The 19533-nt window shown below is 30.6% G+C and overlaps 1 protein-coding gene across 1 annotated transcript in view; it reads right to left on the bottom strand.

The window, feature by feature from the left end:
• Window positions 1-15010: 15010 nt before the first annotated feature.
• Window positions 15011-19533, bottom strand: part of LOC107451050 (sodium-dependent noradrenaline transporter) — a 203528-nt gene continuing 199005 nt past the window's right edge. Inside the window, exon 15 of the mRNA XM_043046900.3 lies at window positions 15011-17966. Coding sequence (XP_042902834.1) covers window positions 17943-17966 — 24 coding nt within the window. The 3' untranslated portion in view covers window positions 15011-17942. The remainder of the gene's footprint in view (window positions 17967-19533) is intronic.

Below are 19533 nucleotides of genomic sequence, written 5' to 3'. Positions count from 1 at the left end.
TACAACTTGTCTGTAAGCTCATAATTTATAAATGAACTACAAAAAAAACTTTTACTTCAAAGTTTCATGGAGTTTAGTAAAAAGTAATAGAGGCAGAACAGTTATGTTTTTTTTTTCTTCCACAATGCTTTTTTTAAAATTAAAAGTGAGTTTACATATCATCTTTTCTTCATTTTTGTTAAAAAAAAATATTTCTCGAATAAGCATTTTTGTGATAAAATTTGTAACAACATTTTAAAATTATTGAATGCATTGCCAGTTTTCAATTTTTCTTCTTTTTCTTTTTTTTTTTTATAGCTATAGCAAAATAAAGGGGGGGGGGGGACAAGTTAAATAGGATAAACTCAAAATTTCACGTCTTTAAAATACCATTATTTATTATTTACTCATATTGTATTTTTTTTGGTACTGATCAGCAATTAAGATTTAACAGAAAAAAAAAAAATTTTAAGGCATAAAAATAAGTAGTTACAACCCAAAAACCATGTTTAGCTATCTCTCACTTTAAATATTGTTTAACTTTCATAATTGATCCGTTATATTTAATATTATGCTATATATAAATTCTCTTCATAATTTTTTTCTCTCATTTGGACAAGAAAATATGTCGAAATAAAAAATATATGTTTACTAGTTATACTGAAAATACCGCGTTATATCGGAAAAGATCCATACTTTCAGCCGATGTATCACGATGTTAAAAATTACTATATTGCTCATCAGCAATTTGTCTTTCTTTTTCGCTAAAAATAATCGCATAAGGCTTATCGACCTTACATGATTATTGGTTACTACAATCACAACTGAATCGTAAAAACCGAAAGGGCTTCAATTCTGTTAACTATTTTGCGAAAAAGCTATTGGAAAAGAAAAAAAATTCTCTCATAGCGAAAAATATACTTATGGTGTCAAGATGCCTTGATCTTACAATTTCTTGGTGAATGCAAGAATTTGATCCCATCTGTCAGTATTTTACGGGATAATCGTTTTGTTACTTTAAAATTGTAGGAAAAATTGAACTACACAACGTTCATTATATTTTCTAATTCCCAATTGTTGAAATGAGAACTTGAAAATTTGACCATCATTTGAAGTAGCACTGAAATTTACTGATAAATTTATGACACCTTCATCTTAGTATAAGAAATTATTTCCATTAACTTGTTTGATGTGCAGGGTGTTCCATTGCGACAACCCGACATGTTTTTAAAATCCTTGCCAAAAATAAAGTAAAATTTTTTTTAAATGCGTTAGGGGTTTGCAAAATAATATTTCAGCAAGAAAAAAAACTATCTCCATCTCATGAATTAGTTCAAAGAAAGCTCTTAATATTTATCAGAGCAATATATACGGCTTTTAAAGTTTATCAGCAAAATTTTAAAATTAATTCCGAAGATAAAATAGCTTTTAAGTCAAATATTGGAAACAGCCATCACTCACGTACTCTGTCTAAGTCATATGCATAAAACAAATATGAAAACCTCTTATGGTTAATACGACTTTTATCTGCCGGTATAGCCTGGTCGGTAGGGTGCTGGGTCCATGTCCGAGAGTTCGTGGGTTCGAACCCCGCCTGCCGAAAACTCCCTGTGTAAAGTGAATGATGCACGTTAAATCTGTCGAGTCGCAAAAGTCCTCCATGTTCCTATAACAAATCAAAACCTTTGGGGGAACTGGATTGGAGATCGATCCTTCTCTGATTCAGGTCAAAATTACGATCTGTGGATGAATGAATGGATGTATGAATGGATCCGCCATATAAACGGGTGTGACGTATGATGTGGCAGAAGTCGAATTCTTGGCCATGGATGGCGCCACAGGCAAACACGAACAATCGTACCCCCTCTGCCTAAACAGGCATACGTCAACAACAACGCGACTTTTATCAATGCCGTATCTCCCATTGAGGGATATGCGCTTTGAGCTATATTCGTACTTACTTACTTACTTACTTATCCTCTACGTGCCTTGGGCTCTTAAGGCCTTTAGCATATCCTTCCAACGCCTCCTGTCTCTAGCAATAGATCTCGCTTCCTCCCAGCCAGATATTCTACATTCTTTTAATTCGCTCAAAAACATGCGCTGGATGGTAAGTCTGGGTCTTCCTCTTGTTCTTTTACCTTCAGGGGCCCATGTAAGAGCAACAGATGTAATTTTTTCTTTGGGCATTCTAAGGATATGTCCGAGCCAGCTCCATCTTCGTTTCGTTTTTTAATTTCATCTTCTATTGTTTTTATTTTAGCTTTCTTTAATAGATTTTGACTTGATACTTTGTAATATTCGTATATATATATATATATATATATATATATATATATATATATATATATATATATATATTAATAAAGCTACACTATGTCTGTGCGAATCGAACTGAGTCTAAAATCATTATACTTCATGGCCTCATGCACGTCTCCAAATAATTCAACCATATATTCTGACATGTATTATGATGAATGTTTACAGATAGGGAAATATCCTTAAAAAATTCAAGGATATTGAATTCGTCTTAATTATTGCGTCTCAACGAAAAAAAAATAGTTAGATTTTGGAGTTGATGTTCGTTATAACAACCCCTATCATCCAAAGAAAACGGACGTTATAACGTAAGGTCGTTATACTGTGATACACATGTTCAGTACAAAAACTAAAAAACGTACCACCCTGGTAACCTTTGTCTTAATAATCGGATTTTAATGTTCTAGGACGCAATCTTAACGGTGCAAGGAGACTTCAAATATGCTAATTAGTGTGCAGACAGTAATTTAAGTTACGAAATCAGAGAAAAAAAAGTACTTTCTCTGAATAAACATAATTTTTTTTTTCTACGGATTTGGATTTGTGACCCACTAAATATAAGGGGTAGCCGCAATCTCGGAATTAAGGACCCACTACTTTATTCAGGTGAGCGGTCCAAAGTTTGAACCCCTTAATGTTAATTTTAATTCTTGCGTATTTCTCCATTTCTCAAAAACTTTTCAAGCAAATTGAAAATTTTTTGAACACATGCAAAATATAACTTGTAGTACATATTTATCATTTTGCATTATTTTATTTAATAATAGTCGAAAAATATTTGATTTGTAAAATATTCCTTTCTTAAAATAATTTTAAATTATGCAATTTTGCATTGTAAAATGTAAAATTGCAGCAAAATCGGTCGAATATCTCCTGAGAAAAGTTTAAAAATGTCGTGTATTTAAAATTCGATTTTTGAGGAACTATTCGACTGATTTCGCGAAATTTTTTTTTATTTTGCCATGTAAATTTGCATTCTGTACAATTAAATGTAAAAACTTTAATGCCTAACAATTCAAATTTTTCCGACTATTATTAACTGAAAAAACAAACCAATAATAAATATAAAAATAATAAAAAGCTTTTTTTTTGCATGGGGTCATCTTTGAATAAACACATTTTTGATTGTGTTCAATTTTTTTAGCTTCAAAAGTTCTCGAGATATGACGAAATGTGTCAAAAGTAAAATTAGCATTGAGGGGTCCACAATTTGGTTAGCTCTTCTGACCAAACTATTCAGATCATATTTCCCAGATTACGGCTACCCCTAATATGTTAGATGTCAGAAATCCAAATCCGTTGACAAAAAGGTGTGTTTATTCAGAGTACGTTTTCGTGTCTGAATTTCTAACTTAAAATGAAGTCTGGACAAATAAATTAGCATATTTGAGGTCACCTCCATGAGCCATTATGATTGAGACCTAAAACCTAAAGATCCGATTAGAGACCGTTCTAAAACTCAATTTTAATGGTTCGAGGGGATAACCTCAAATATACTAATTAATTAGTTCAGACGATATTATGTTTCGAAATCAAACTGGAAAACGTAATTACTTAGCAAACTTTTTCCGACGGATTTGTATTTCTAAGCCTAAAATATAGCGATACAAAATTTGGACCCCCTTAATGCTAGTTTAACTTTTTTGCGAAAATTTCGTATTGTGTATTTCACCATTCACTTTTGGCTGGAGCCAAGATCCTTTCAGAATTAGATGCTAATTCTGGTTTTTAACAAATACCTCTGTATGAAGAGTCTTCGTATCTCACAACACTCATCATACCCTTTGGCATATTTCGTTTCTCACGTTACGGAATATCGTCAGCTCCAGAACGTAGGATGCCTCACCGTAGAATGTCACAATCTTTAGAAGGTCTTTCTGGTATTATATGTTACATGGATGATATACTTGTCTGGGGATCAAATTCAAAAGAGCATGACTTGGTCATGCCATTCAGGAATACATCCAGATCAGTACAAAGAAAAGGCCATACAAAATTTCAGAAGCCCACAAACAAAACTGAACTGAAACAGCTACTTGGAATGGTGAATTATTTAGCAAGATTTATTCCAAGGTTTTTAGATATTATGGCACCTTTGATTTCCATGTTATCCACAAAGAATAAATTTGTTCTAAACTCTCCACAGGAAAGTTCTCTAAAGAAGTTTAAAGACATGCTGTCATCTGAACCTATACTTACCATTTTTGACCCAAGGAAGCAATCAGTCGTTACAGCTGGTACTTCTTTTTATGGATTAGGAGCCACAATGCATCAGAAACATGATTCTACAATCAACGTAATGGCTTATGCATCCAGAACTCTAACTCCTACTGAGAAGCGGTACACCCAGATAGAGAAAGAAGCCCTTGCACTTACATGGGCATGTGAAAAATTTTCCAATTATTTGATTGCAAGTTCTTTTTGGAGACAGATCATAAACTTCTTGTCCCAATACTAATTAGGAAATATTTAGATGATTAACACCTCGTCTTCAATGTCTCGTCAAAATGAGGCTCATGAGATATTCTTTTGATGTATTTCACACTCCAGGAAAACTCATCAGCAAGAATCTTCAGATCTAAAATCGGAAGAGGACGTTTAAACTTTTATCAACCAAGTCATAGTATCTGTTCCGATGTCTTCAGAAAGACAATCTCAAATGAAACTAGAACAAGAAAATGATTCTGCATGCAGGATGTTGATCAAGTATGCTTCTCATGGTAGACAGTAGAAAAACAAGATAGTACCATCACGTCTACCCTTTTGGCCCCAAAGATTCGAAATCTTCATACAGAATGGTTTGTTAATGAGAGGGAACGGAATGATCGTGCCAAATAGGCTACAACAAGAAATTATTGGGCAAAATCCATGAAGAGGATATGGGAATTAATAAATGTCGAGATTTAGTGAATTGTGCGGTATTTTGGCCTGGCGTCAGTAAGCAAATAGAGGAATTAGTTCGTGAACGTCCCTCATGTGTACAGGAAGCTAAAAACTGTTCCGAACCTTTGAAAGCAACTAATTTTCCTCAGAGACCATGGGAAATTGTATCTATGAACTTATTCAAACTTCACGCAGAATGGTATTTATTAGTAACAGGTTTTTGCTCGAGTTATCTAGAAGTGGCAAAACTGAATATTTTAACATTAAAAGAAGACATTTTGCACTTCAAATCTATTTTCGCTCTACATGGAATTCCAAATATTGTAAGGTCAGATAATGAACCACAATTTGAAGTTACTAGAACAGCTGAATTTCAAGACTTCGCTAAAGTATACTGTTCTAAGCACATTATTTTAAGTTCAAGGCACCCTCAAAGCAACGGTTTTGTTGAAGCAGCAGTGAAGATAATTAAATTAAGATTCGAAAAATCTAAAGATTCTTACTTGGCTTTATTGAGTTATAGAACCACATCATTAAAGAATGGCTACCGTCCTGCGGAATTGTTGATGGGACGTCGACTATCATCAATCTTACCTTTCGCAATTTCACTACATTAACCAAAGCTGGTTGAGAAGGAGATATTTGAGGAAAAATAAGAGAAAATAATAGAAAGACATAAAAAGGATTAATATCGAAGGCACAATGATAATGAATTAAAACCAATACATCTGGGTGAAAAGGCATGGATAACTGATAGGAAGGCTGTTGACACTGTACAAAGAAAAGTTGAATCACCAAAGACATAGTACTTTGTTAAAGAAGGCAAACAAGTACTTCGACGCAACAGAAAACATTTGATTGCAGGATCTCAACTATAGATTCCTCTGCTGAAAGATGATTTGGACGAAGCTCTTTCTGAAGAATATAACAAAAGTATCTTACCAGAAATAATCCAGATCAAATAGTTTTGACTCAGAAGAGGGAAAAATCTCACCAAACTGTTGTTATTTGCTCAGGGACTAAATCTTTAAAAGTCGAGATGTGGTATCAGTTATGTTAACTGTAACTTTGTCTAAGTGTGTTTATGTTTTGGTTTCTGTATCTCCTCAGGTTGTTATTAAAATGTGTTCGTAAGTGATGTTAGATCATGTTCATCCATTGAATTATTTATCAAAAGATGCATAACCGCACACAATTAGCTTGTGACATTGTGATTGGCTGTTGAATGTCACGCTTGGGTGCAAGAATTTGGCAATTTATCAAGCTTATTGGCAATTAATTATAATAGGAATTAAAATTATCCAGTGAATACGTGATACTAATGTTGCCCCAATTGATTCATTGATGGTTAGTGCTTCTATTTACGTAATTTACTTTGTAAATGGGTACTAGCATTAGAGGCTGTGGTACCACAGTGGTTAGAGAATAAAACCCAGGAGTGGCTGGGGTATCTGTGATCGGTTGTTGGGCAGAACCATGGGTACAGAGATCTTGCGAAAATTTCCTTCCCTTTCAGATCTATGTCTATATTGAGGGAGTAGCCTCACGAATTAGATCCCCTTTGCAGGATCCCCCAGGGATGCTTCTCAGACTGTCGCCAAGGGGGACTCAAGTTCCAGGCTCAACGATGGTAAATCTATTCAAATTCCTGACTCGGCTTGCACCGACAACGGAGCTGATGAAAAAAAAAATATACTCAGTGGTATCATAGGTTAGAGTCTCCTTGTCGTTAGACTAACCGTGGGAGGTTTTCGAAGTTTTCCTCTTCATGTAAAGCTAATGCGGATTAGTTCTACCAAAAAAGTCAGCCACAAAGTCAAGTTTATCCCAATACTTGATCCAGAAGTTCCCTTGTCTTCTGAATTCGGTTTCAAATTACAAGGCTATGAAGTTGAACATTAGTAGTTTGAAACTCAAAAAGTGGGTCAGTAGTTCAACGACGGTTATAAAATATAAAATAAATTAAAAATTTCTGTTTTCCTCGCTTTGTTTATTGTTTCTTTTTAATTGGAATTATATCTCTTTGATAATATGAGTGCGTCCATAGGTGTCTTTAATTGTTCTTAAACAAAGAGAAGTAAAGAAAGAGGCACCACTTTGGGTTTCAAAACGTATGTTAGTTTGAAATTATAACGACTACCTCTAAAGATGCTGCCATCTAGAGAAATATATGGGGCATAATAGTTTATCTTTTTTTTCTTTACTTCAAAGAGTGTCATAACTGAAATTTAATTTTTATGAGACTCGCACGTCGTTAAAATACTTTTACCCTTTTTTGATTAAGAGAAACGGAATGAAATATTAAAATGAAATTTCTTTTCAAACTAGAAATATTAAAATAAATCCTGTATGATGAAAACTAAATAAATTACTATCTGTTCCAATGCTCTCTAATTTTCAAACCAAAAGATTTAACTACTTAAAAACTTTGTCGCAACATTTGAAACTATGCTTACAATTTATTATATTAATAATTATTATAAATAAAAATTTATTGTAAATAAGTAATTGATTATCATTAATTATTGAAGTTTCCTCTGACATCCAAATAGGTTATGATATTTTTTAATATAGGCGTCTACAACCAGTGGCGTAGTTTTGGAGGATAAAAATAAATCGGGATAAATCGTTATAAAAATAAAGTGCTTATAACTAAAAAATATTTTTACCTTGATACAAATATATATAAACGTATTTTGTTTAAAAAAAATAGAATAATTTTAAATATAAATAATATTAAATATGATTTTAAGTTTAATAGTTAATAGTTTAGTAGTTAAATAAGTTAATAAATAGTTAAGTTTAATAGTTAATTTAAGATAACTAGTTTAAATTGAAATTGTATTCAGTTAACTGAATACAATTACAATTTTAATAATTCGAATTTTAGCTTAAAAGAATAGTTAATATTAGCTAAATAGTAGTCATTACAAGTTAAAAAATTGACATTTTTCTTCAATTGATTAGGATTAATTTCTGCTAAATTTGAAAATTTTTTAGATCGAAAAATTTCAGTGAAGATTTATTTCTAAATTTCTATTAATGAAATGAAAACTAGAAAATAATTTTTTTCATTTTATGAAATAAAAAATAAGACGCTACAGTTATTTATGCGAAGTTAAAGAGTATCAGAGGTATTAAGTTATAAACGTATAAAAATGCTTAATTTAAAAAGATTTATATGTTTTTTTTAATCAAAATTTAAAAGTATATATATAAATACATAATTGAATAAATTTGAAAGAAAAGGACTAGATAAGTGTAAAATAAGTGTTTAGTAGCTCATTTATAAGTTTATAATACTTCGAAAGATAAAATGCAAATTATATGCTCCCGTATCAACTCTGAGGATCGAACTCCCGACCTCTAGGCTTGTGGACTCGAATTGAATTAACTTTAAATTTCTTTAATTGACTGAGAAAATATAACTTTAAAGTGCATTTAAAAAAGATTAAGAAAAGGCATAGAGTTGGTAGAATATACCTCCGAATGATTTGCTTTAATATTGCTTACTTATTATTTAAATAAAGAAATTAAAGGGTGCGAGTCTTGATTGCTATGTTGAAAGTAGGAAAATTCCAGGAAAACTAGTAGTTTGCCATGGGTTACATTAACTACTAGCGCCAAGAGTCGCGTCTAGTGATGTAGCGCCGTATTTCGGAACTATTTTGGTGTGAATGACTTGTCTTGAACAAAGACGAGAAAATAAGAGTCACCACTCAACCTTTAAAAATGCTTATAAAATTTAATACGAGCTCACTTTTCTTTAATGATGCTGCTATCTAGTGACAATGATAAAAATAAAAGTTTTTTATTATTCCTTTCAAGAGCAAAATGTACAAAACTCAATTTTTATGCTATTCATGAGTCATAAGAATATTTTTTATCTTTATTCATGGAAGAAGGGACGAAAGGGAGGCCACTTTATAAATTTTTTTTTTTTTATAGTATAAATCGATATCTTTGATTTCAATGAGTTAAAAGTTGTAAGGAACTAATAACTACAGTAACTCATGTCGCCATCTAGCGATCGTTATAGAAAATTTATGCTTGCTTTTTAAATTTCTTTTTTTTTTTTTACTATTTCTTTTTACATTTACTTTTTATTACAACAAATGGAACTTATTTTGGTATTTATAGAAAATGTACACTTTTGAGAATATACATCTAAAAGTATTCAGTTCAAATACAATTATTTGTAAATGATGAAATTAAGAATGACTTATTTGTCAAATGATGAAATTAAGAATGACTTATTTGTCAAATGATGAAATTAAGAATGACTTATTTGTCAAATGATGAAATTAAGCAGTACGAGTCTTTAAGATGAAATGGTCGCAGTTTTCTCAAATCTTGAAGAAAGTTTTGATTCATATTTCTAAATTTCTAAAATTATATTTCTAAAATTTTTCTAATATAAATTTATTAGACCGACTTGATTATTAAGGTCCTAGAGATAGTATCCATTAGGACCATGTCTAAGATTGCTTGAGATACGTACCAACAGCGATTATTTGACTTTTTAACCATATTTTGGCAAGCTGATCTAAATCCTTTTGCTCGTTATTATAAGTTCGCTAGAGCGATATAAATTCTATAAAAAATACTCACATGAAATTTTTAAATTATTAACGACAGTAAGTTTTTGAATAATTTAGAATATTTATTTTAATTTGAAACCAATATTCATTTATTTAATATTTATTTCGATTACATTTTCAAGAGTTCAATTTTAATTTTGTTTCCTTTTTTTCAGTGTTATAATAAACGCATACAATTTTTCTAGACACGATTAAAATTCTTTCCCTTTCCTATTAAAATGTTATATTGAAGCCCAAATTAAGGACTTATTGTTTGACTAAAATTAGCAATAGTCTGTGCAAAACAGAAAAAAAAAAAATCTATTTTAGAAGAAAAATTAAACTTTTCTCAATTTCAGAATTATTTCTGTGTTCAGAATTATACTCAGTGTTGTTAATCTAAAACAAAGCTTTGGTTGCCTTAGATTAGTTTTTTATTTTTAAACTCTTTTTTTTATGCTATTCAGTTTTGAGCGATAATAGAGATAATTATATTTCCCTCAGTGAAGGGTTGTTTTAAATCAGTCATGTCAAAGATACGGCCCGCGGTTCGTATTAATACGAACATACATCCGGCCCCCGGTTCGTATTAATACGGCCCGCGGGCCCCATCCGACCCCCGGTTCGTATTAATACGGCCCGCGATCACGATGTGTCACAGAAAGAAGAATCGTGTTTTTTAGAGCTTTTAGACTTCACTCGATTTCTCTACGGAAGTTTTAAAATGTGCACACTACATTTGTAAGTAATTTCAAGGGCAGAGCGTGCCTGGACAAGCGAGAGAGATAGACAGTAACGCCATTTCTTAGCAACAAGAGGAATCTTCGACTGGAATATACTTAGCAGCACAACTACGGATGGCGCTACTGCCATGGCTGGCAAACGCTAAATTAAAACAGAAAACATCAGGGAATTTTGTGGGATTTTCCTGTATAATTCATCAGGAATCATTGGCATCCAAACATTTAAAAATGGACCATGTCATGCAACCTATAATTAAAATAACAAATTTTATAAGGAGCAGAGGACTGAATCACCGACAGATCAGGCAGTTTTTACAAGATTTGAACGAAAAATTTTTTGCTGACCCTTATTTTACCGAAATTCGTTGGCTCAGTCGAGGAGTAGTTTTACAAAGATTTTTTTCATTACGTGACCCTATTCAAACTTTCATGTTAGAAAAAGGCAACCCAGTTGATTATGACAATGACTAGTGGATTGATTGTGCCTTTTTGGTAGATATGACTTAACACTTGAGTGATCTGAATGTAAAGTTACAGGGTAAAAATTTGATTGTCACTCAAATGTATTCATGTATTCAAGCCTTTGAAACGAAGTTGAGGCTGTGGGAAAATCAGGTAATAAATCAAACTTTGGATCATTTCCCTCATTTAAAATCATTTGGCACAGTGAACCAAAGAAAATTGGATCAATATTCTCAATTTCTGCAAAATCTGATCACGGAATTCAACAATCGTTTTGAAGAATTCCACAATATGAACGAAACGGAATTCCCAATTTTCAACAATCCATTCAATTTTGAAGCTTCATAGGCACCAGTTCATTTGCAAATGGAGTTGACAAATCCTCAATCGGACAGTATTTTGAAAGAAAATTTAAAGAGGTTAACGCTCTTACATTTTATACACAATATTTCAAGAGTTTGGATAACTACCCGGAATCAAAAAAGCATACAGCACGCATTCTGTGCATGTTTGGTAGCACCTATTTATTCGAGCAGATGTTTCATGAAAATAATTAAGAACAAACATCGTGCAAGACTTACGAATGAACATCTCCAATCAATTCTTAAAATAATTATAACAAATATGAAACCGGACATCAATGAGCTTGTCAAAAACAAGAGAAGTCAGATATCTGGATCCTCGAGCTCAAAATAATTACCATCATTATAACTTTATAATATACGGTTGTTAAAAATCATATTAAGCTATATAATTAGGTAAATAAAATTTTATAATAATTCAGTACATTTTATTTATTCGCATCTGGCCCGTCTACATATTCTAAATATAATATATGGCCCTCTGCAAAATTGAGTTTGACACCTCTGTTTTAAATGATCAAATCAGCATATATATATGTGCATATGATAAAGAAAATTGCGTGTCACATGTTTTGAACTTTTAAAGAAGAAAAAATTTTTGGTTTTAATTCTTTGTCGAATTATTATTATTTTAATTGATAATTTATTATTTTATTATTTTTTTCAAATCGTAAAACATTCAAATAAGGGGTTTATATATTGTTTTAAAGTGAGAATTACGTCAAAAAGGATCCAGAAATTTAGAAGTCCTAAATTCTAAAGACCCGTACTTTCCTAAAGTCTAGCGGAAAAACTGGAAATGTATGATTTGATCAGTCCCAAAAATGTCTATAAAAATATGTTTTGATTAATTCAATTTCGCTTAATCTAAAAATATGTTTCCCTTAAACTACAAGGAAAAGAAAAAAAAAACTTTGTGGAACATTTCTCGAAGTTTCGTGAAGGGAACGGAGAAATTCTGGCAAATGAGCTGTTGGGACTATTCTATTTTTTAACAGCCTTATTTTTATATTGAGGGAAATATGTAACGATATACGTTAATCGTGACCCTTATATTTATTTACTAGTAGACCCATTAGTGAATAAATAGACCATCCACCCATAGTTAGAAAAGCTCTAGTTTATGTTCATCGCTACTCTAATATTTATTTACCAGTAGACTCACTAGTGAACAAATAGATTTTCGTCTCATTGTTTGAAAATCTCTGATTTATACTAACGTAACTCTAATATTTATTTGCATGTAGATCCACTTGTGAATTAATTGAATATAGACCCATAGTTTTAAAAGCTGTGGTTTATTTAAATCACGATCCTAATATTTATTTACTAGTAGACTCACTAGTGAACAAATAGATTTTCGTCTCATTGTTTGAGAATCTCTGATTCATGTTTATCGCGACTCTAATATTTATTTACATGTAGATCCACTTATGAATTAATTGACCACTGACCCATAGTTTGAAAAGCTCTGGTTCATGTTTATTACAATCTTGATATTTATTTACTAGTAGACCCACAAGTGAATTAATGGATCATCGACACATAGTTAGATATTATTCGTTATTCGTGTTTTATATTTATCGTGACGCTAATATTTATTTGCAAGTAGAACCACTAGTGAATGAATAGACCATTGATCCCTAGTTTGAAAAGCTCTGGTTTATGTTAATTACAATCCAGATATTTATTTACTAGTAGACACACAAGTGAATAAATGGATCATCGATCCATAGTTTGAAAAGCTCTAGTGTTTATAAATACTTTTCTTTAGAAACATAAGTTTCTTACGAAATTATAAGTTCCAGAAAGACTATAATTGAAAACAATCAATTTTAATTGCAGTAATCACCATTAGTGATTTCACTTTTGCGGAGTTATGCCAAAATTTTTAACAAAATTTTTAAGGGCTTTACTAGGTGTTTTCACAATATCATAAACTGATTTTTTTGATAAAAATTTAAAGATTATTGACTTTGAAAATTAATTATATCTAAAACATTATTTATTTTTCATTTTCAGATTTCCTGATGCCTTTTATTTTATTCCGGTTCTTGAGGAAAAAATATCTTTAGCTTTTCAGAGAAATACTTCTTATTGTCACATTCAATAAAATGATCAATAAAAACGATCTACTAAGCCGCTGCAAAAACGAATGAGAGAGCAATGCGTTGCATAATGACGGGAATAGTGTGTGCATAAAAGACGACAGGAATTCTGAAATAATTAAAATTTTGAAGAAAAAGTAGGCAAACATAAAAGATAATGAAGGGTACAAATGAATAATATCTCAGATGCTATTAACTTTCAAAGTCAATAATCTACAAGTTTTAATCAGAATAAAATTTAAGTTTTTTTCTGAAAAAGCTTAGTAATTCCTTTAAACTTTTAATTAAACGTGTTGTCTTGGAAATTATGCATATACTATATTGAGAAGTATGAATTTCTGAACCTTTTTTGCTTATTGAGACTTTATCACAATGACTATGACTTATCGGACTACAAAAATAGTTACCGATATCATTTACGTGTTAATTTTCATTTCAAACATGTAATTAAAGAAATGTCCATCAATGGTAACAATTGAAAAATATCATATGTATATTAGATATTTATATGTTTATAAGATATTTATACAAATGATGCCTCAACTTGCTTAGTTCAGAATTCATTTCTCATTATGTTTTGAAGTTAAATAACGGTATTAAACACAGTAAAAAAAAATTAGTGTACAATTGCCACCATTTTTGGTGTTGAAACTATCATCTTTTTGCAGTGTACAAGCATTACACTTTGTATCACTCTTTTATTTACCTTTTGATTATTATAGTTTATTCATTTATTTACTCATTTTTTATTTGCTTATTTTCTGATAACATTAATTTTCATGAGCTTTAGAATCAAATTATAACTTTTTTGCAAAAGCATTTCGTTTAAAAAGCAAGCCCATTTTTAGTTATTTATTTTCCATTATTGTTTCAAACAATTGTTGTCTTGTTAATTAATGTTTTGCATAATAACTACAGTTCTGTACTTAAAAATGTATTTAGTTTACCTCAACGCCAAAAATGGTGGCAACTATACATATTTTTTTACATTGTACTAATTGGTTTTAATTTTTCTTTTCTCTGAAAATATTTGTTTAAAGAAAAATGTTCTTAAACAACTTTGAAATGAGCAATTATAGCTTTCAATGAAATTGAAATCAAATTTTCCATTGAGATGGCGAACTTATTAGCATCAGTTCAAAATAAGGCATGTTGGTGATGCTGTTGTTGTCTTATGCACCTTGTCAATACTGATACTTGTAATAATACTTGTCACTACTGATACCTATTTTAAATCAAAGGGATGCTCTTCTTCTTGTTGGTGATATCTAAATTATTTATATTAAAAAGTACGAATAAAAAGGTGCACAAACAAAATAGTATTATATAAACATAGCTGATCTAGTAAAAAAAACTTTATAGCTGCTAAGTGATTTCAAGTATAAGTGTATAAGTATAATTAATAGTAAAGATAATAAAGATATTTAAAATGATTAAAAATTAAGTTGGAATATATTAGAGCATTAAAATCAGTGCATAATAACCTTTTAAAATAGAGGATATTTAAATTTAAAAATAATGATAGTTATACAAAAGTAGTAGCTGTGTAAAACTAATAAAAAAAAACACAGACATATCATAAATGTAAGCTGATATTTATTACACACATTTATTGTTTTGTTCAACATAAATATGCACCAATTAATAGGTTTGCGCATGAAATATAATGAATAGTGACATAAAAAGCTGTGACAAAACATCAAGATCACTTTTTTTATGAATATCAGTGTATAACAGACTGTGACGGTACATGTATTTAATAATTAACGTCACTTCCATTGTAAGTATTTCCATAGAACAGCTATCAAAATACAATGAAAAAGAGTTACAAATGTGTACTACTACAAACAGATGCAACAGTAAAGCTTTCCATACACATTTCACATTAAATGATTTCAAAACTTTTCAAGTGTAAAATTTTAATTTAAAACGATGATATACAATTTATTTGCAACACATTTCATTTTTAAAATTTTCAATTGGTACTTTGAAGAAAATCCAACATGGTGAGACGTAGTTTTTTTTTTAAAAAATAATTATAATTACAATTTATTTTTCGTATATAATTGGTATATAAATAGGATTTTATTCCAATTTTTAAGACAATCTGTCACAACGCGAAAATAAATTGCTTCGAAAATTAGTTGTCTATAACGCCATATAGACGATTTTGTTTCTAATCTAAATGTATTTACACTAAGTATCATTATAAAAAAGCTAGAACTAATTTGAATTTTCAAGAAATAGCTTCACAACCACTCAATAGCTTCATAAAGAAATACATACAAAACTGCATTACATACAAGGAAGAACAATTGATGCTTACTAAGTGATATAAGCATACGTCTAATAACACAAGTACAAAATACATGTTTCGTAATCCGAGTATTTTTGATAGCTTTTACACTCTCTAAAAGCAATATATGTACTAAGATTCAATGATGGCAAAATGTTGCCTTTATTTTATGTTTCTGTGAAATGTTGACACATTTTTTCATTTATATTACATTTAGATTACATTTTGCGCTTTGACTAGAAAACACTTGGAGACAAAATTGGGACCAATGACTTCAAAATCCAGATTTATTAAAAAAAATTTATAAAAATTAACGTTTAAGTATCGACATGTAATTTAGAAATTTAATACATTTAAAAAATGGCATTCTGAAGTAATTTTTTTTCTGAAACTTGCAGTTTATTTTTTAAAGTTCATAAAATAGAAATGAGATTTAGAGCAACACATAAAACATAAAATATATGATTTTTCGATTAGGTTACTATAAATATTGCACATCATTTTATTCAAGGAGAAATTTATATATTTTTCAAATAGGTTTATAAGCACTTTTTTCAGTTATATTTATTTTATTTCTTTGAATTGAATTTAGTTAAAATAATGCTTTGTTTGGCCTAGTTTAAGGCATAAAAGTTATAATAAGAATAAAAATTTATTTTAATTTACAGTAGACATTTACAATATTTACCCCAGTTTCTGAAAAGAAAAACAAGAAAAATTTAATTATTTTTAAAGAGATTCCATGTAATACAAATATATAAGAAGAAAGTTGTCCCTTTATTTATTTATAGTTTCTAGGAAATGACTTAATTAGGGATGACTTAAATTGTGCTTAAATTGTGTAGTTCTTAATGAATATCAAAAGAACGCTTCAGATATTAAAAAATATTTAGAGTCGCTTTAGATATGAGTTAAGTAGGAGCTGTAGTTAAGTAGATAAGAATAATGTAGGTTAAACTAATAGTTTAAATTTATCTTTGCAGTTCTAACTATCTAAAGCAGTTAGAAGTTGCCCTTAAATTTTGTGCATTATAAACAATAATTTCGGTTGATCATAAATTAAAGCTGTGATATATATTTGTTTTTCTTGAAAAATCCAGGTATATTAATGTAATATTAATAAAAGCTATGAACAAAAACTTAGCCTGAAGAATTTTTTGGAATAGTCTGATTTAATTTATGAATATAAGAATGCATTTATGGCCAGTTCCACAAATCAAATGCAAAAGCATCAAAATGACAAATTACAACAGCTATATAAGGAAGCAATTTATACTTAGAAGCGCAAAAGAAGAGGATATTTTGTTTCCTGAATTAATTTAATTCAATTTTCAGAGACGATTCCGCACGAAATTATTCAAAAAGAAATTATATGCTTGAAAAAATTATTTAAATTTTTCTTCAAATGTTACTGATATTATATTATACAGTTTACAGTATTTTTTTTAAAATTTTGTGAGGATTATAAAAATACATGTTTTTCTTAACTTTTTAGAAGCTTGTTAAATATAAGAGGTTTTATTCCTGAATAAATTTATTAACTGAATATACTACACAAAATTTTTATATTTTTTATTTTGAAGAACTAGTAAATTGATTCATAATATCAATTTCTATTCACGTCCTTGAACTATTATATAAAATCAAAATTTGATAAAAGCATCCAATAATTAATGACGGAATAATACCTTAGACAATTAAAGAAAACTCGAGATTTTGAAAGCCATTGGAAAAGTGGGGTGCTTACTTTAATGTGACATAATGATTTCAATATAAATGAACAATTTTATAGAATTTGTTTCTGCTTAGTACAAAGCTGTTCTACATGTGCTGAAAAACAAATTAGTCACGTATATTGTTGACACTGAGAAATAGGAAGAACACTCAGTGCTAATATTCACTGTTCCTTTTAGATATTTTATCAATGGACATTATTAGCTGTGATAAACACTTGAGTGAAATTTGTCCAGTCTTTGGATACGGCACATCAGATATTTATTTATATATATATGATTTTAAACATTTCATGTTCAAATCTTTCAAAAGGAATGTTTCAAAATATATATATGCATGTACTCCAATAAACGATCTTCTTTGCAAAAAATATTGCAGTAATCTTCAAGCTGAAACACTTCTTGTTCTTGGAATTACCGGAGGAAGCAACTTCCAAATATAAGCATGGAAGCAATTCATATTCCTCTGAATAGAAATCACACATAGACCCAATGTTTCCACTAAAAATATGAAATAAATTTTGAATATATTGCTGATTATTGAAACAATTTTACACAATCATAATACAAAAATTGTTGTTACCCCCTTACGGCTGCCCTCCTAAGAGATCAAGAGAGAGCACTTGTGTTTTCAGGAATTCTAATGCATTATATCTAGTATTTCAAGTTAATAACTTCTGTTATTTTAAATAATTGAAATTTTTAATTTATGATTATGAAGTCGTAGTGGTTCAGTTGATTTTATTTTATTTTATAACCGTCGTTGAACAGCCGACCCAATTTCATGGGTTTACGACTACTTACGTTCAACTCCGTAGCCTTGTAATTTTGAACCAATCCAGAAGACAAGGAAACTCCTGGATCAGTACCCCCAGAGGTATTGATTTGTTGTGGGAACATGGAGGACTTTGAGACTCGACAGATTTAACGTGCATCAGTCACCATTTACTACACGGGGAGTCTTCGGCCGGCGAGGATCGAACCCACGACCTCTTGGATATGGGCCCAGCGCCCTACCGATCAGGCTATCTCGGCCCTGGCTCAGGGGATTGTGCATTCGCTTTCCAATGAGGTGAGCTGACCGATATGAATTCCTCACCCGGTTCACATCGACCATTGCAACAGCTAACGTAAAATATCCTCAGTGGTAGACAGATCATCGGTTAGAGTCCCCTTACCATCAGACTAACCATTGGAGGTTTTCGCAGTTTTCCTGTCCATATAAAGCAAATTCCATCAAAAAGACCTCCACGAAAGCAAATTTCTCTCAATACTTGATCCTGGAGTTCCCTTGTCTTCTGGAATGGGCTCAAAATTGCAAGATGGTTATGGAGGTGAGCATTCGTAGTCGTAAACCAAAAATAGGATCGGTTGTTCTACGACGGTTATAAAATAAAATTAAATTTATGATTATAACATTTGTTTACTATGTGTGTTATTGAAACTATTCGGCAAAAAAATAAGGACTAATGTCGCCTTTTTAAATTTAAAATTAAATTTTTCGTTAATTGATTTTGATTTGCCGGTTCGCATGCTGCTGTTTGCAAAAAAATTCAAAAATTGATCTTGCACAAATTTGGATATGAGGTAGGTAAAGTACTCCATAAAGATTGGAATTGCTAAACAACTTGTGACCAGAGATACCACCGTAGACCACTAGGAATGCTATTTTGACATACTCCGCACCGCTCGCTAGGAATGCTACTTTGATATACTCCTCACCGCTAGGAACCCGTACACGGCTAGGAATGCGAATTTCTTATGATTTGGCTGTTCATACGACTTTGAGCCTGCAATTTTATTAATCTAAATTATTGTGATTTTTTGTTAATTTCACGTTTTTGAATAATTATTGTCGAGAACTGATTTAAGTTCCCCCCCCTCCCCCCCAAAAAAAGCTGTTTTACCTTAATTTGATTTAATGACCAACTTGTCGAGCTCAACACGTTAGTCACCAAATTATTAAATTTTAAATTACGAAGTAACAGCTATTTCTGGGCCTCTTTGAATGCAATATTTGACAATAATTATTGGTTGACATGAAGTTATGTTTGTTGTAATTTAAAGA

This window comes from Parasteatoda tepidariorum, chromosome 11 (assembly GCF_982258835.1).
Source record: "Parasteatoda tepidariorum strain Cologne lab strain chromosome 11, Ptep-v5.0, whole genome shotgun sequence".
In the NCBI taxonomy this organism is placed as follows: domain Eukaryota; kingdom Metazoa; phylum Arthropoda; class Arachnida; order Araneae; family Theridiidae; genus Parasteatoda; species Parasteatoda tepidariorum.
Note: the sequence above shows the minus strand (reverse complement) of the source record. Positions and strands in the feature narration are given on the sequence as shown.